The 18,574-nt window shown below is 37.6% G+C and overlaps 1 protein-coding gene across 1 annotated transcript; it reads right to left on the bottom strand.

The window, feature by feature from the left end:
* Positions 1–6,843: 6,843 nt before the first annotated feature.
* Positions 6,844–17,568, bottom strand: loxl1 (lysyl oxidase-like 1). The gene is made up of 7 exons (XM_056766734.1): positions 16,062–17,568; positions 12,281–12,389; positions 11,827–11,964; positions 9,546–9,702; positions 9,361–9,456; positions 8,668–8,783; positions 6,844–8,587 (listed from the first exon to the last, which is right to left on the bottom strand). The coding sequence occupies exons 1-7, from the start codon at positions 17,155–17,157 to the stop codon at positions 8,581–8,583; spliced, it is 1,719 nt and encodes a 572-aa protein (XP_056622712.1). The 5' UTR covers positions 17,158–17,568; the 3' UTR covers positions 6,844–8,580.
* Positions 17,569–18,574: the final 1,006 nt, after the last annotated feature.

The following is an 18,574-nucleotide window of genomic DNA, read 5'->3' as shown; positions in this document are numbered from 1 at the left end:
GGAATAGCTGAAGGTTGCCAAATGGTGGAAATTGCTTGCATCTCCTTGAGCCATTACACCAAATCGGTCATATTTCTGTCCCACTCCCATTATACATGTAAAAATGTGTAAATATTAACTTTAAAATACATTTTATTATTAAACAAAGTGCCTCGCACAGTAAGCTAACTGCAAATTTAATATTTATAACATGAATAAAAACTGCATAGGACACGGAAAAAAATCCCTTTTGTTATGCATCCCTGGGTTAAGGGTTAAGGGTTAAATCCCTAAAAAATGTGTTTATGCTTTTTTGTGTTATTCCATGTTCCATACATGCTTCTATTTTTAATTGAAAAAAAGTATAATATTTTAGATATGTTACACATTTGTTTTCACTCAGTCCTGTTACCTTTACACTTCATCGCCTCTGAAAACGTTCCATAAGACATTCAGAGCAAAACGTTATGAAGGCCATATTAAGAACAGAAGTTCATTTTCTCATTTTCTTTTTTGTATATTTTGTGATTTAGATGACTGGAGAGGGTCAATCTCAAAATAGTCTTGTTACCTAAAATCTTTCATGGAAGTTATTTGATTCTTTTTACTAATAGCATTTTCATGTGATTTCATGTATTTGTTAATTTTCTGCTAAAAAAAACTCAGTCCTGTTACAAAAATGCCTTTATAATCAATCTTTCATTTAAAAACAACATACAAAATAGAAGAAACTGCAAAAAAATATTTAGAAGAATGTTGTTAACAACTTGCATTGATTTTGTGTCTGTTCATATCAAGTTAATGTTCTCCAGAAGAAAGTCATACAGGTTTGGAATGACAAGTAATGACTTCTACTGAGTACAAAGATATTTTGAAGAATGTTGGTAACCAAACAACATCGGCCCCCATTGAACTCCATTGCAAGGGTAGAAAATATTTTGTGCTCGACAGAAAAGTCTCATTGACAGAGTCATAGTTTGAGAATGATGTGAAGGTGAATTAATGATGACAGATTTTAATTTTGGTTGAACTTTGCCTTTAACATCTATTATGACATCCTTTGGTTTCCAAATTCAATTATTCCCGTGCAAGGGCCCTTGTATATTCCTTATTGTGGAATCCCAGAAAACAGCTCAGTGCATTGTACTTTATTGTCAAACATTGTCAAATATAAATGTATCTTATCAGTTGGCCAAGTGACAGCATATTCATACTTTTTCTTAAAAAAGCAGTTTCTTGCCTTTCGAAAAAAGCCGTTAGACATTCTGTATAATATTCTTGGCTCAGGCATGGACGCATGATAAAGCAGAGTGGTTGGGACATGACTTCATCCCTCTGTTTTGGTCTTTGGGTCACCATGGCAAACATGAGGATTCAGACCACAGCTGGCCATTCCAGAATATTACGTGTACCACCCTAAAATAAACACTCATTACTCAAATGAACTACATTTTATTCTGGAATGACTTGGTTGCCCCTCACGACTTTATTGATGTGATGAACATGATCGTGATAAGACATGGTAAACATGGTTATGGGTTGTGATCAGGGTACGGAGAGGTCAGATATACGGGAGGAAGGGCAAAAATTGAATGTAGTGGCAGGAATAGGTGGGGCAATGGGGTACACAGAGGGAGTCAGTTCTCCACCCCAGAGCTCAGGGAACACAGAGGGGCTTTATATTCTCTCACTCAAGGGTAAGAGAGGTTTATCCTTGTGTAATGAAAACACATGCACACTCACAAACTCTCTTCAACACAACCACATGACTGTGTTATGTTGTGTTAGCTTAAGATGTCCAATGCATTCTGTCTTGATTTACCTTTTTTGGAATTTTATTTAATGTTGCAATTTACACACTCTTGGGGTCACAAGTTGACACAGGAAAAGTTGACCTATAAACATCTGGTCCCAATGTGACTATATATACGTAAATATAAATGTGTGTTTATGCATTTGTTGTTAGTTGTTATTTCATAATAAAAAAAAAAAATGGAACAGTTTCTGGTCGACTGGATAGAACTGGAACATGCTTATCTAAGGCACCTGTGTAAACTTGCAGGAAGTTGACTTCATACATCCACTTAAAATCACATTGGCACCAGACGTTTAAAAGTTATTCCCTAAGAAAAGTGTGTTTTTAGAAAAGCTTTTAGTTTGTAAATGGCACTTTTTATGATTTTTTGTTATCAAACCCAATGACACACAGTATTGTGCATACGTTTTCATTGTGATCATAAAGGGATAGCTCGCCAGAAACTGAAAATTCTGTCAGGATTTACTCACCCATATGTCGTTTTAAACCTGTATAGCTTTCTTCTGAAAGGAAAAAGGAAGATATTTTGAAGAATGTTGGGAACAAAACAATATTGGCCACCACTGACCTTCATCGTATAGACACAAACACACTGAAACATCTCTCAAAATATCCTCTTTTGTTTTTGACACAAGAAAGACATTCAGGTTTGAAATGACATGGGACATGACATATATAATATATTTTTTTTATTTGGAAGAACTATTCCTTTAAGTATCAAGATACTGTGTGGAATATATTTTGCTGTATACATTTACAGATTTTTCTTTGCTGTTTCTTTACTCATGTTGATATACATTTTCCATAATATTGTTTTAAAGTGGGTGCCAGAGAAGTGCTGTGTTGTTTACAGTTGATGGACCAAGACATCTGGTTACTCCATGCTCTGAAAACAAACAGTTTGCTGGTAGTAATGTTACATTACATCAGCTGTTCATCTCATATTTTCCACTCGTATACAAAATTCATCAAATTCTTGCGAACACCTGCAGACAGATAATGTAATCATCAACTCTTAACTGATGCCTCTGGCTGACTCCAGCTATTGACTATTGCTATGACTGCCTTACAAGCAGCAAATAAAAGCCAAACACGGTGAAACCTCTTTAAATCTCGATTCTGCATGTTTGGGGTCATATTATTTTTACTGTACAGCAAGTAATCATGGTTATTTACACTTTAAACTCTGTTTTAAAAGATAGTACACAAATACAATAATGTCTTTCTGGTTGGTTTAAGTAAACCTAAATACACACTTGGCAGGGATAACCTGACATACATTTCTATGGCTTCTATAGCACTATACTCACAGTTACAAACAGTCACTGTCGCCGAAGTCTATTACTTCCTGTGAAATAAATGTGATCATGTCTTTAGAGACAGACATAATATTATGGTTAAATATGTTTTTTGTTTTAAGCAAGGTTCTTAAAGTTAAGTAAAATACAACTATACTTTTTTTACTGAAAACAAATCAAACATTATAAACAGATGTTTTAATATTTTTAAATAAATAAAATGTATACTGTATTTTATTAAAAAAATTAAAACTATGAAAATTACAAATATTCCCCTACCAATAAATTGTTTAGACATTAAAATAATTTAAATTATTTTTACTTATTTTAAATATTAATAATTATTTATTGTTTTAATGAACTGAAAATAAAATGTATAAAGCAATTAAAAAAAATAAACGACACAATGACAAAAGCACAAACAAATTTGCAAAGATTAAACAAAAATGAAAAACACATATATTTAAGAATAAAAGATCAAATGACTTAAAAATGAAAAAAATATATATATTTTTTTAAATAACAATAAAACTACAATAAAACAAAAAACTCACTTTAAAAAAACTAAATCAAATCATTAATCAACACCTTATAGACCACTTCGCAAGATGTAAGCAGTAACCTGGGTCTGGGAGCCCTCCGTTTTTATTTTATTCTTATTACATTTTTAATCTTACAGATGTAATTCAATCTAATTTGATATTCGTTTAACAATTTGATTCAGTTATAAATGTTCGGTATTTTGTTCACACCTTTGTGTAGTGTTAACAAAAATGAAAGTTTGAACAGAAGTTCTTCTGGAGCAGTGTTGGATTTGGATGAGGCCTCCAGCACCTTTGTCATTATTCTTATTAAACACTCATGCAGTAGCCTACAGAATATCATCTCTACACCTTGTATCTAAAAACATCAGAATTTTACCTTAATCGCACTTTCAAGTGAGCAGTTTGATACTGCAGTCCACCGGTGTTACTGCTATACATTAAGTGCCTTGCAGTTGTCAACATCAGCATCTGTGAACTCAAGACCTTTGTGTCATCAGAACTAACAAGACACTGATTAAAAACCTGCAAGCACGCTCTTCTCCCTTTCCTAGTCATTTGTTCCAATTGTCTGAGTCTATAAACAAGCGTATTGCTGCTACAGTTTTGCCCTCTCTAAGCAGCACCGCTGTAATGAGAATTTATTCCCCCATTGCTGCCTCCGTTTGGCCTCCCTAGTTGCCTCAGGAGCTGGCGTTTGCATTCAAACGAGAGCTGAACCAAAACGCAGGAGTGGAAGACTGAGACTGTAAAGTCATCTTCACAAAACACAGGACTGATGTCATGTAAAGTGAACTCCCGGCGTTTAACTGTGAGGCAGCGCAGTGTGAGTCTGACTGAAATGACAACTCACCTCCTTTATTCCCAGACTTGGATCTAATGGCGCACAGAATAAGGATGATGAGAAGTTCATTAGCTCAGCCGAACGGGCCCCGCGCTGCAGGAGACGAGTTTGCAAGCAGCCGTCATTATTAAAGTAAACAAGCCGGCCGCTGAGGTTGAAGTGAAATATCTTCAAGCTTTTTGTTTTTCACAGCAAAGTGATAGTTAAATTATTTACCACGGCCCTCGACGGCCTCTGCGTTCTCCATCATTTTCCCCCTCTCGCTTTTCCTCTTCACATCTGAACAGTTCAAGTTAATCTCCTATTGAGTGCAAGTTGTTAATCATTTGATTTAATGGTGAAGAACAGCACTAGCCTGTAGATAAATCACTGAGACATCAGGACCACCGCCACTTCGATGTCGTTTTGCTGTTTGGGAGCAAAACAGGCAGGCTTGTGTTTTGTCACTGCACAAACATCTCAGGTCCACTGCCTGCTGATGTGTTTTCCCTTAACTTTAACTATAAATCAAAACATTATAAGTCACGCTCGGCGAAATAATGAAGAACAGATCAAACAAGTAACTGGATTTCTAAATAAATCATTCGGTCAGGAAAATGAATGAATCATAGCACACTCCTCTCTTCGGTAACTCGTAATGGAAGATTTTTAACATCAAGTTACAAGAATTCAAGGCATACTTTTTATTTTAATGGAAGAAGTGAGACGTATGTGTCATACTCTTGCTTGAAATGCATTTCCCTATTAAAAACACCCGTTTGAATGTGATTTGATAAGGAATAAGTGCTGTTGTCATCTTAAGGAGGCATTTCTACTTGATCTGACCTTTAAAAATGACTACCCAATATTTTCAGGTCGATTTACTGTAATGTTAAATAACTCGAAAAAAAAGCTAGTTGTTTAACTTGTGAGAGCTGGTTTCCCTCTCTTTCTTGTTTTTGCTCTCTCTTTTCTCGTTTTCTCTTACAGTAAAACCCTGCGCTAAGACTGTTCACGTGTTTATTCCATACACCACCGATGACTTGAAGCTCCGCTGAATATGGCTCCTCGGTCTGTTTTAAATCTGATGTCATGTTGCTGGAATTTACTAATAGGTCTATGATTTGATCTTATTTGGCCACTTTTGCTCACTGAAAACTTACAAGCGTGTAGTCTATAAACCTAACTGTTCACACTCCCTTTTTGATCACTGTAAAAACCTGTTCAGACAAAGTTCAAAAACCTTACTTTTATTACACAACTAATACAATTAAAAAGCACAACGAACGCTTTTTTAGTTTAGAGTATTTTATGCCAAAAATGTTGAGTTGCTGAGCCAGCATTAGAATGCTAATGATGTAAAACAAAAAATATTATTGTGTTCTGGTCTATTGCTTTTGTGAACTTTGCTATTAAAGTTTTTCATAAACTAAATTTGTATTGGTTATTCTGTTATGCAGGCCAACTGATGCAAAACATAAATTTGTTATTAATTTCTAATTGAAAGAAAATCATGTTCACCATTCTGAAAACTCAAAATTTCCCCACAAAGATGGCTAGACCAATAATGTTTTGAGTGTTTGTGCGTTCTTGTGTTTACACTTTTAAAAATAAAGGGGCTTTTTTGTCTAAATGGTTCCATAACATTTAACATCTGAAGAACCTTTTTGTTTCACCAAAGGTTCCTTGTTGGAGAAAAAAGGTATTATAGATTATAAAAAGGATAGAAAGAGATGAATGGTTCTTTGTGGAACCAAAAATGGTTATTCTAAGGCTTCGCTTTGAAAGACCTTTTAGGCCCCTTTTTTTCAGGATTGTAAAGGGAGGAGACCCAGTATAGTGTGTCTTGAGATACAAAGGAGTTCCTATTCCTGGCATAATATAAACCGCTCAGAAAACAAAGTTTTTTTTTTGGTATATCCAAACTGCTGGTATAAAGCACAGTACACGTTTTTTACAGATGCCAAATTTCCCTAAACTGTTTGAATGAGAGTATATTGACTTGCTATATTTTTCAGTGGTGTACAAAACTCTGAGACCACATAAAAATCTGGGCATCAAAATCTACTATAATTTAAATCCTGGACAAGAAACAACATTAGATCAAACGACAAAGAAATATTTGAGACCATTTCTAGATCACTAAACAAATATAAGCCAGTTTGCAACACTAACCATAACTCTTTGCTTTCATTGAAGCACATAATGATGTCTTTGGAACCCTGTCAACCTTGGTATAGCATGGATCGTCGTGTTTTCCACAAACCAGCTTGATTGTCTACAAGGGAAAAAGAGATATGCCACACAAAACACAAAGGAAAACAGGAAAATCATGTTCTGTAAATTGTTCAAATAAACATTTGTGCAGTGATATGGACCAACAGATGACTTGATACACTATAGTCTTTATTTAAAGATTCCTTATGAACTCTACACAAATAAAGAAATCACAACCATAAAAACAGCACTAGGAGCTTGATGTGTGGTCTGATGTGTGCACCTATTGGAGCACAATCCAGATATCAGACGGACACAGATTTACAATCTACATTATAAACAATGTTATGATAATCATTTATACAGGATATAAAAGAATATAAATCCGAAATTCTGTTCTGCATTTGATCTGTATCTTGATAATGGAAATTATTCTGTCTTTGTTTCCAGAAACCAGGTGGAGTCAATAACAGAACTACTTACTATAGTAAGGAATTCATTTAGCTTTGTCCGAGGAACGTCATGCAAAGACATATCGCACATTCCATTTAGAGTGAATATCTCCAACAACCGTCATAGACAACATGCTGCTGAGGTTCGCATACACTTCACCAAATGTATAGCTTATGATTTTAGAGTAACTACTTATCAGCATATGATGCAGAATATGGAGATGGAAGCGTGATGCCCTTCAAGTGTAGCATATGAGGGGAATCTTTCTCACTGTATGCTAAATTGAAGTCACATGTCTCTTATTCCGAGGTAGGTACGGATGGTATTAAGATCGTCTGTAACATCAAGTTATGCAATGTTAACTTTTCAACAGTAGTATAATCTTAGTTGTATTCTAGTTAACAAATCAAGGCATACATCTAGATTTCAGATACAAATACGAATTTCTGGAACGTAACACAGCATTTCCCCCTACAGAGTACATAAAAACGGAGTATATGAATTCAATCAGATTAAATAAATGCATCTTTTGTTTAGCTAATGGCATGCATCGGTGGGTTAACTTTATCATAGAAAACAAACGCTGACTTCTGGCATCTGACCAGTGTTGTCTGACCAAGGTTTACAAGATAATACCTCTTCAGCTCATTCCAAGCCCATCTTAATCAACGGAAACCACATTTTTGCTATACTGACGCTTCAGCATCCACTTGAATGTTTACTAACTTACATTATTATTGGACTGATACAATGCAACATTCCAACCAAAGGTAAATTGAAGCAGGTTACTGTAAGATGAAGACTTTTGAATCCAAGGCTTTTATTCAAAGTGCCTTTCTCCCTAATCCATTTTCGTGGATCCCTTATTTTGCTGAAACCACTTTTACCTATTTGGTAAAGTTGGATGATGATTGACAAGTTGGTCTTTCTCAGCTTTATTCAGTTTTGTACTTTTGCCAAAGCGGTACAGAACTGTACAAAGGAGAGAAGCTCGGGGAAAGAAGATAATGCATTCCAGTTTTTTTACTCCTTAAAAACAGTACATGATGTATTTTTTCAAATCTGAATTACAGACCTAAATTCGATAGCGCCATACCTGGCCATGTGGGTAGCGTTTTACATAAACTGTCAAGATTTAATCACTTTAAAAATGGTTAAGATTTCAGAGTTATTCAGGCCAATGTGTATGTGTTGATTTATTAATTGGTTGGCTGGGAGGAAGGAAATAGACATTGGTTTGCAATATGCTTTGGAAGTTGGTTCAGTGTGTCTGTGTGGGTGTTTATTCATCTTGGCACAAGATGAACCCGGGTTCACAATGGACTCACATGCCTGGAACAGCACATAAAAAGGAACCAAGACGAATACAATAAACAGTCATAAGAACACATTCACATTGCAATGCAACAGCGATTGGAGATTCGTCCACGTTGTGTCTCCAGACCTGGCAGATCATGACCTACAACAACAAAGCAATACCGTTATACAATAAGAAAATGAGAAAACAAATGGATTAGATTAAGAATATGAAGTATTTACTGAGATATTTTGCAGTTTGTTGTTTTGACGAAGCGTCCCGTGTAGTGGACATTGCACCGGACTATATTGTTGGTGAAGTCGGATTCAAGCACCAAGTATTTGGGATTGACCTGGAGCTGGAAAAGGAACCGGAAAAGACAGAGAATTCAGACGGCATTGGAAAATCTCTTCTTGACTCCAACTACATGAGTCACATAAACATATTAAACTATATTATTTTATTCGGTAAAGATGATACTGTATGTGTTTTACTGTACAGTACGTCAACATCACAGACACTAGTATTTCGCCAAATGTAACGTTAATAAAAGGCAGCATTTCAAACAATCAAGAGATTGGGTTGTCTTTCTTCAAAGGGTCAAAAAGAGGGAAGATAGTGTCTGCTTGAAATGGCAGTAGGGCATGTCTGTATCTGTTTTATTAATGAGTACAGGGTGTACCGTACAAAACAGAAGCATACCAAACACATTGCACCAGCACCAACAATACAATACGTAAGAGCTGGATGGCATGTCTGATGCACACCCAAAAGCTCCTTGCGCCTCACCTTTTGCAAGACTTGTCATGATGGATTTACACTCCTAACATCTCTTCGTAGGATTATGAAAAATGTCTTCGCAAATGATTATTTCTGATATCAACTTGAAATAAGAGACGCGTCGTAAATGTTGTTGTCTTTGTGCAGATCCTTACCTTCAGAATGTAGTTTCCTGGCTGAACATCTGTGATGTCAATCCATTGGCAGTCAATATCTGCATTGTATGTGTCATAGCAACCCGGGCTGAGACCCTGGAAAAATGTAAAATAATAAATGAACTAAAATACATTTCCAAACAGGTATGGGAAAACAGAAAGGCAGTATGTGTGTGGTACTCTACCTGGGTGTGTGAAGTACAAGCGTATCGTTTTAGGTGGCCAAAGTCACAGGTGGTGTCCTCCAGACAGAAGCTTGCCTTGTGTCCCTCTGCCACCTTGCGCCCGGTGCTTAACTCTAACAGATCGTAGTGACTGAACTCATCCATACTGTGGTAATGTCTGAGAAACAGAGAGAGAGAGAGAGAGAGAGAGAGAGAGAGAGAGAAAGAATGAACATCAATCTTAAATCTAAATTAAGTGTCAGCGACCAAGCCGAAATCAGCATAAATTTTTTCTTTCTTTTTCAAACAAATGAATTTTTCTTTCTTTTTCAAACAAACTCTTTCTAACAGAATAAATATATTTCAGTTGGTGAGGAAAACTTCTTCATTGGACTTACAGAACTCCAGTCTACACCGCTTTTCCTTACCTTGTCTTTGGTCTTTTGGCAAAAGCACTTTTTCAGGAAAGCTCTGGTAATACCTGAAGGACTGCGGCAGGGAAAACACAGGTACTTTCCATCGACAGAGAAAGAGTTCATATTTTCCACAGGGATAGTATATTTCCCATAAGTTATGCCTGATACTGCCAGCCATATTAAAATCCTATTTGATGAGGGGATGACAGACATTTTAGAGGCCTGTAGCCAAATCCCAACAGCCTGAGCAAACTACACTTTGAATGACAGAGAACACACAGACGAATGCTAACCATAGAGAAATTGGGCCAGTTAATCACTTAAGGCAAGTATATTTTACCTACTAGTGTAACTGAAACTTATTTATTTCCCAAAGAGATTTAAGTTACAAAACTTAAAAAGAAGAAACTATGTTGGGAAGACAATCATAAAGTATGTTACTGCTAAGTTACTACTTGCTCAGAGGACTTGCTGTCATCCTGCAGTCACATTTTACTTTGGTTCTTTTAGACATTTTATTGATTGATTTAATGGACATGGGATATGATGGACAGGACGTGATGTGGAGGAGGACGAAAGGAGATTGGGAAATTATCTGAGCTGGGTTCTGGTTAAATATTGTAAACATACGTGTTTTATTGCTGCTCAAATTAAAAAAGTGTCTTCTTATATAAGTTTTAATATTAGCCATTAATCTTGAAACTGACAGAACATTTTTGACCTACCTATATAAAATATTTAACACGTCAAAGAAGGACAGAAGTCAATCGCAACTTCCGTTTCCTGGTGACTTTAAGCCAATCAGCTTTCAGCTTTAGTCACTCAGCGCGTCATCAAGCCGCTTGTTAATCGCGGGTAACGGTTAAATTGGTGTTGAAACGAACAAGTGCGTTTAGTCAAATGTCGACATCTAAACAAGTAAGTTAAAAATCGAATGATACTGTGAATTATAGACTGTTAAAGTTGTTACAGTGAGTAACAGTAAGTCAACTTTATATTTTACTTTCATTCGCGTTATGTGCCTGTTGTTTACTACTGACAAACGTTGAGTCGGTGATCGCAAAAATTGCGACGTCATTGATTATCAAGGTGAATCAAATAAATTATATTATATAAGATTAATCGTCTGTGAAAATGACAAGATAGTTTTCTTATGGGATGTAATGCGGTCAGAGGTGGTTGTTTTCTGGTATGTTGCGTTCGAGACACCTCGGATTTATGATATTTCTGGAGCGGTGTTTACATAAACGCTTGTAACGTTTTAAAGCTACTAAATCCTTACCTTACATTTCGGTTTATGCTGTGGAATATCCCAAAAATAATTAGGATATTATTTATAATTTTATTATAATGGCAGACGTGAATAACATGAAAAGTACGTAGGTAGTGTTTGAATGAGCATTCGTACTTAAACTAGTTAGTATTGTTACAATTTCTTTGATCTTGAGAGCCAGATGTCAGATTTTTTTAATCGTTCCCTCTACAGTAGGCTAAGTGCTATTTTAGGGTCACCATTGAAGGGTTTCTGTAACTTCTTTCTGACTTCTGATGATGGCAACTGTATCTAAGACAAAATGTAAAATACAGTAACTGTAAAAATGAATACGGAAAATTCCTTCATATTATTTGAATATTAATCTTATTTTTCAAAGTGTACTATTCTCAAATGTTTTCATTTATGTAATATTTTATGTTTTGACAAACACACAAATTTCTCATTTCGTTCTCCTATTTATATTAAGATCCTTTCAATTCTTCTGTGAAGGAAAAGGTGACATTTTATTGTATTTGTGTATTGTTTGTTTGGTCACCACATGTACATAATTTAAGAGAGTGATAGTATAAGTATAGATTATAGAGTCCTGTGGTCTGGAACTTCGACTTACTGGTGACAGCTGTGCCACTCCCAGGTGTTACGAGGTCTGTTGGGCATGAAATCGGCGGTTCCTTGGTTTTTCACTCTCTGAGGGAATCGCAGCAGAACCCTGACATCATAGTCTGTAGTTTCAGCATTATAGGCGGAGCTGAGAATAGGGGAAAAATAATAAGGCACTGAAGCATTGAGTGATGAAACGCTTTGTATATAAAATGAGCTCATAACAGCAGGCTGGAATTTATGCGACGAGATGCCACCCATATTTTTAAATGAAGAACTTATTTTCTTCCAGATTACTTCCTTTGCATTGGCTGTTAAGACTGATAATGAAATTCTGAAAGTGTTTTACACAAGTAAGTGTTCGATTAAGATTGTGTAAACTATAGCCTGCATAGCTTCCTATATGCATGCATTAGCCATTTAATAAATTGAAAAATACAGGCCCTGTAGTTGAAAGATCTCACCTGGCCAAACATTTCTCCTCTGAAGCACAGCGTAATGAGTACATGTGGGCTCTTTGAATGTATGTTGAGGCTTGGACATAGCTTGGGTCAGGAACCAGGTCAGGCAAACCTGCAGACAGAATTCATGTGAGTCACATTCCAGAACCAGATGCTGAACCTTGCAACATAAAATTACCATGCAGAAACCAGCATACATTAAATCTTTAAGCTGGCTAAAGATGGTCTCCCTGCTCGGCCAACCTAGTTATCTGTGAGTTTTGCTGGTTGGTCAACTTATCTAGCCAGATTTTCTTTACAACAAAAGCCCTTCCAGATATCTGGAAGATACACATGGCACATCCCCACAATTTGCAACCCCCAAACTCTCTGAACACACAAGTGCTCAGAACTCAGGCCAGCAAACCAGCATAACGGTTTACTGTTTTTTTTAGCAGGGTAATCACAAGGTCAGATCTCAAAACACGCTGTCTTGGGGACAACATGTTTTTTTTAATCACAGAGTTGTTTTGATGTGACTTACTTTTGAATGTAAAAGTTAAATATTTGATCATGGATCCAAATACTGTAAGCGTACACAGGAGATGAAGAGTGTTTGTGATGAGGTAATGCTAAAGCCTCAAAGTTTCAATCGATCAAATGTTGCTTCTCATCTGGTTTCAAGGTCACGCAAAAATACGAAAAAGAACAAGTATTGCAGGTCGCTGCAAGAGAGAGTGTACAAAGAATGAGGGAGGGGTGACATAGAAATAAAAATGATCTCATTTCCCTGCTGGTCCAAATTCTGTTAAAATGGATAATAAATAATAAAAAGAAAAATAGACGTTTTGACGACGGCTAATGTTCACAAAACTTATAGCAACTCTGGCATCACATGTTTTTATGGGGACATTAACATTTCTTCAAAGGGAAGAGTGTTCACTTTAGAAATCTGTTTATCTGGTTTCCTGCTTTGCATGCAGTGACTTTTGAAGAGAAGAGAGGCTTTCAAAGTAACAACCTAGAGAGCAGATCTAATCAGAGTTATGCTGAAGGCATGTTTGGAGAAACTTTCACTCTATAAACATGACAGCGCTGGTCATTCTCATTTCAGGCATTAGGGAACCACTTCTTCACTCCACTGAGATATTGGTGTTTGTTGAGCACTTCGGCCAGTTCTTTCTGAGGTTGATTTTGTGGCCTCAGGAAGTTTCCTTGGTCAGCTCTTGTAAACAGTGGTAAGAGTGTGTGAAAGGCTGTGGTTCTCCAGCGGCAAATTCTTCACACAATCTACACTTTTCTCTGTTCTTTGGCTGCCTGCACGACACTGAGGCTCCAAATGAACCCAACTAGAATGGATTGGAAATGCTCAAAGAGAGCCTATGTGAAACAGATATTCTAAATGGAATGCTATCACTGAAATTCCTTTGGTTTCTGTACTGTCCTTGTGTAAATCACTTCCAACAGATCACCTTTTAAAATGAGATAATAATTTTTTACATTATTTACTAGTAAATTACTGGGAAATAGTCATTAAAAGAACATATCTTCCTGTACAAAAACACTAGTAAGTCAGAACTGGCATTACGAGTTGTAACATTACCAGTCTGGTGCTTTATGTGAACAAAGAATAGAAATGTCCTTTTAGGCACATAAGGGGTAAATTTCCAATGGCAGTCAAAAGTACCCCAGAACTGTTTGCTTTCCTTCATTCGCCAAAATCCCTTCTTTTGTGTTCAATAGAACAAAGAAATGTACAATGCAATTCTTCCTACTATGGTAGTCAGTGGTGATCAAGAACTGTTTGGTTACGAGCATTCTTTCAAATATCTTTCTCTGTGTTCATCTGAACAAATAACCTTATTTGAGTAAATGATGAAAGAATTTTCATTTTGGGGTAAACTGTTCTTTAACTCTTTCACCAGCATTGACGAGTTATCTCTTCCTTTAAAAAAAAGCGGTTCCCCGCCAAAGACGAGTTATAACGGCAATCAATGTTTGTACTGTTGTACAGCAGGTGGCGCTGTTACACACCTTTGGGAAAAAGTACAGAATCCCAGAACCTAGAACGTATATGTTTTATCGGTTTTTAAGGATTGTTCTGAGTGGAATCTGGGAGGAATCTTTGACAAAAAACGTTAATTATCTCAGCTTTTTAATAAAAGTGATGCATTTTTGAAGAAACCTACCCACATCTACGGAGTGATAAAAAACGAACAAATGAAGATAGAAGAATACGGTTTCTTTTGTTTAAAAGCTGTTCATTCATTTGACATATTATTTGTCCATATATTCTTTACAGAAAATTTACTGTGAGCCATTAAAGTTTGGTGAAAATGTTAAAAAATGCTGCCGTAGGCTGGCAACTTTTAAAAAAAAAAGGCTGGCGAGGAATGAGTTAACAAGTATTTAACCTTTAAACTGATTTTATCATAATTTGTATGATAAAATGCTACTCCAAGTTAACCTGTGTGTCTTGTATTTTATTTTGAGTTGATGTAGTTAAAATGCTAATATGCTAGAATAAAATCTGAAAAGAATGTTTCTACAGGCTAGAGCTCCGATTTCACTTGTTACATGTCAGTGATTACATCATTTCTCGAAATGCTTATGTACATTCTTTCCACATCTGTACCTTCCAGTGAATTGAGCTTTTGCCTTATGTCTGCATTTGATAAACTGAGATGGTTAGCCATGAGACAGAGGATTTCATGTTACAAAATCAGGCTGCAGACTTGGCAGTGACCGCCATGTCCCAAGGCTCTACTCAAAACCACTCTCCTCACACCCGCATACTCATCCACACACACATTTGTACATACTGTTTGCATACTCATACTTTTGTTTAGGAGCTAGCAAAATCTTTTCTGTTTCCTGAGCCACTGGACCCCATGTGTGTTGGAAACTTTCCATCTCCCCACTCCACAAAGTTGCGTTGGAATAACACTCTGCAATCCCCCTTTCACCCCTACTCACAAGGCCCACCTCGCAACAACCAAGTTGCTTGAGCCCTTCACCCCACCTTATGTGGCAAATCATTCACCCCTTAGCTCCCCCTAGTTAGGTCATCACCAAAACCAGACCAAATCTCTAAACAATGAACACTCTTTGTGCAGAATGAGTGTACATAGGAGCTACACATACAGACTACCACATTCACGTTTCACAACACCTGGTTTCAATAACTCCAACTCTGAAAATATGATCTTGAACTTTGATTGTAAATTGAAACACAATGTGAAGACGGATGGAAAGAAATGATGATAGGGTGACTTTTGATGTCATTAGAGAGTTATTCCTGCAGGCTGCCGGTAATTCAAAGTCGGTCAAATCCAAAGGGGTTATGATTGCCAGAAAACACAAAGAGATGGCAGAAAAACTAAATTTTTTAGATGGCTCTGTTTTTTCTTGCTTCCTTTCCTTCAAAGGAGACTTTGAAATAAGCTTCACACGTGCATATACTTCGCTAAATCTCCAGTCGTGTGAGACCTTAAGCACCTACTTTTAGTCCTCTGTGATTAAATTTACTTTGCGTAACATTAAATAAATGGCTAGCTCAAGTTTGGTAAGTCAGGTGCAGTAATAAAAATTGAAAGTAGGTAATTCAACCTAGCTATAGCATACACTGCAATAGTACCTCATGACACTATAGATATGAGAAAAGGCTAAAAACAACAAGAGGTGACATTCCTGGTTTTCTGGTCTGTGTCTATGCTATTAAGCAAACGTATATAAGACATATTGTAAGAAAACCAATGTTCTTAAATATACAGATATTTGTGAGTGACCTGGAAATAAATCATACCTCTCTGCTGAGGACGATAAACACTTCCGACATTGGTGTTAGGGTTCTCTGGATTGTTGGATGCAAGAGGGTTCCGTGGAGAAGATTGCATGAATGGAGGCTGTGGTTGGGGCCTTCCGAAGGGTGGGAATTGCTCATACTGTGGGCTTTGTACCGCAGGCTGGAAAACTACCGACCCAGTGCTGCTTGATGCACCGTTAGGGACAGGTACTGCAATGTTGCCAGCGTCTCTAGAGTCTTCATTGTACAGACTGTGTCTATATCTGTGGTCCAGTCCATCTGAGAGTGGTGGCTGTGCAGCTTGAGGAGGAACGCCAGGGTATGGTTGACCGTAGGGGGGGTAGTAGCGATATCTCTCATCGGGAGACACAGGACCCCCTCCATTGTAGCTACCTCCTCCAAAACTGCCGGTAGGGTACCCACCCCCTCCATAACCTCCTGCAGTAAGGCCACCACCAGTGCCTGTGGAATACCCTATTCCACGGAATGGAGGTTCATATGACCTGTCCAAAACGGCATCATAGGGAGCACCATAGGAAGGCTGTTGAGGCAATGGATACTGTGGATAAGGTGGGACATTGACGGATGATGATGATGATGATGATGAGGAGGAGGAGGAGGAGGAGGAGATTGATCCAGAGGACAGTCTATAACGAGTTCCTGTAGGCGACTGGAAGCGACTCGTTTCACCTGTCCCTGCAGCACCTTGACGCCAATTGTCTGGCACCTGCCCAAATCCGAAGGGATGCCTGGCTTGTCCTCTCACAGTCTCTGAGGTTCCTCTTGAAGGTGCTTGTCCTCTCACAGTCTCTGAGATTCCTCTTGAAGGTGCTTGTCTACGTACATTTCCTCCCTGTGATCTGCGGTTGGGAGTGTCAGCCAAAACTACCCTGTGGTTCCTTTCTCGCTCCTGAGCCCGAGCTGGGACGTATTCAGCCCCGCTGTTCAGAAGACTGTACACACGTCCATTATTCTCCCATTGAATCATCTGTCTCCAGGGGCTGGAGTCCTCTGTCTGAGACTGTTGCTGAGATTGGGACTGTCCTCCAGTGGTTCCAATCAACACCCACCATGTCACGAAAGCTACCGGTAGCATCTTGAAAAGACTTGGATGGAAGAGTCCTAAAAAGGAATTGCATCAACAGTGACTTCCACAAGTTGAACGGACTGGACAGTGATGAACTGAAAGTTGTATCCTTTGATCCAGCAGGTGAAAGAAGGTTAGATAACTACAGTGTCCGTGTGCAAATCATACTACATGCAGTAGAGAAACTTTGGCCCTGGTTTGGTATGTGATACAGACATGGCTGTGAAGGCAGATTCTTTCTGAGGCCCCAGGGCAGACAGCAGTATGAAAATACCTTCCTCTTCCTTACTGTCCGGATGTTGAGCTGTTGTCAGTGGACTGAGCATTGCTCTCAAGCTCTCTCAGGACACGACTGCCTGTTGCTCTCTTCTCCGCTTCTCTGTTTGCCTCTCTGACTGCTTACAATGGTCCGTGAAAAAAGAAAAATGTTCTCATCACACCCCTCCTTCTCTATTTCTTTCTTCCTTCCTCTCTCTCCCTCTCTTTCTCTCTCACTCATTCTAACATGCTTTTTTTCACCAAGTGAGATCCCACATGGCCCTAGTGCTATAGCTGTTTCTGAAGCCACAGCAATGCCAGATCTTTACACAGGCTTCCAGAGTCAACGTCACCATCTGTGAAGGCACTTCACAGAATATCTAACGTGCCTGTGTTGACTTCCTTTGATCATTCCGGGATGTCTGGTGCATGGCCTATATTCACCTAGCCAGGTGTCTTTTGCACCCATCGTCATTTAGTAAGCATACAGCTGGATAGCATCAGTAAGGCAGGATATTCAAAAGTTCTGGAGGGCCCACTAGGCTAGAATATGGAACAAAGATTTCCATTTAATAGGAAAGTACTTTCCTGTTAACAGCGACAAAAACGAGTTAAATGAGTGAAATAACATTGCAAAAACACAAACACTACCCGCTTTATTTGAGTGTGCAAAGGGAGTACAGATTTATTGTACATTTGTATTTTTAATGGGTGAAAAATAATTACACAAACATGCTGTAATATTATGAAATTGTTACAATATAAAACAATAACATTTGTAATAGTAGGATTCATAAGCATTCATAAGCTGTAAACTGATTATCATGCTAATAGCAGTGATGTTGCCATCCAAACATATTTTTTAAGTCTGTTTTTAAAACAAAGCTTCCCCAGTGAAAAGCTAATGGTGTAGCGGTACATAACTTTACAGCTGGATGGATGGAGGCAATAATCCAACTCACTTTTCTATAATGTGTCCTCTCTTTTTATCGGCAGTTGAATCATTGAAAAGTTTGCTTTATTTTTATGATGTGAATACAGCGCTGCATTGCATTTAAATTTCTTGTAGTAATGTAAATAGAAAATATTAATAATTATTGTTTATCACTGTTTTCAGTTTAGTCATACGTTTTGAAATGTTGTTTATTGTTCTCTTGGAACGGTTATC

The sequence above is a fragment of the Triplophysa dalaica genome, chromosome 14, assembly GCF_015846415.1.
Source record: "Triplophysa dalaica isolate WHDGS20190420 chromosome 14, ASM1584641v1, whole genome shotgun sequence".
NCBI lineage: Eukaryota > Metazoa > Chordata > Actinopteri > Cypriniformes > Nemacheilidae > Triplophysa > Triplophysa dalaica.
Note: the sequence above shows the minus strand (reverse complement) of the source record. Positions and strands in the feature narration are given on the sequence as shown.

Coding starts and splice junctions, on each gene's coding strand:
- loxl1 (XM_056766734.1), bottom strand. CDS start 17,157: ATGCTACCGGTAGCTTTCGTGACATGGTGGGTGTTGATTGGAACCACT. Junction 12,390..16,061: donor TTATCGTCCTCAGCAGAGAG/GTATGATTTATT, acceptor TTCTGTCTGCAG/GTTTGCCTGACCTGGTTCCT. Junction 8,784..9,360: donor CAGGAAACTACATTCTGAAG/GTAAGGATCTGC, acceptor TTCCTTTTCCAG/CTCCAGGTCAATCCCAAATA.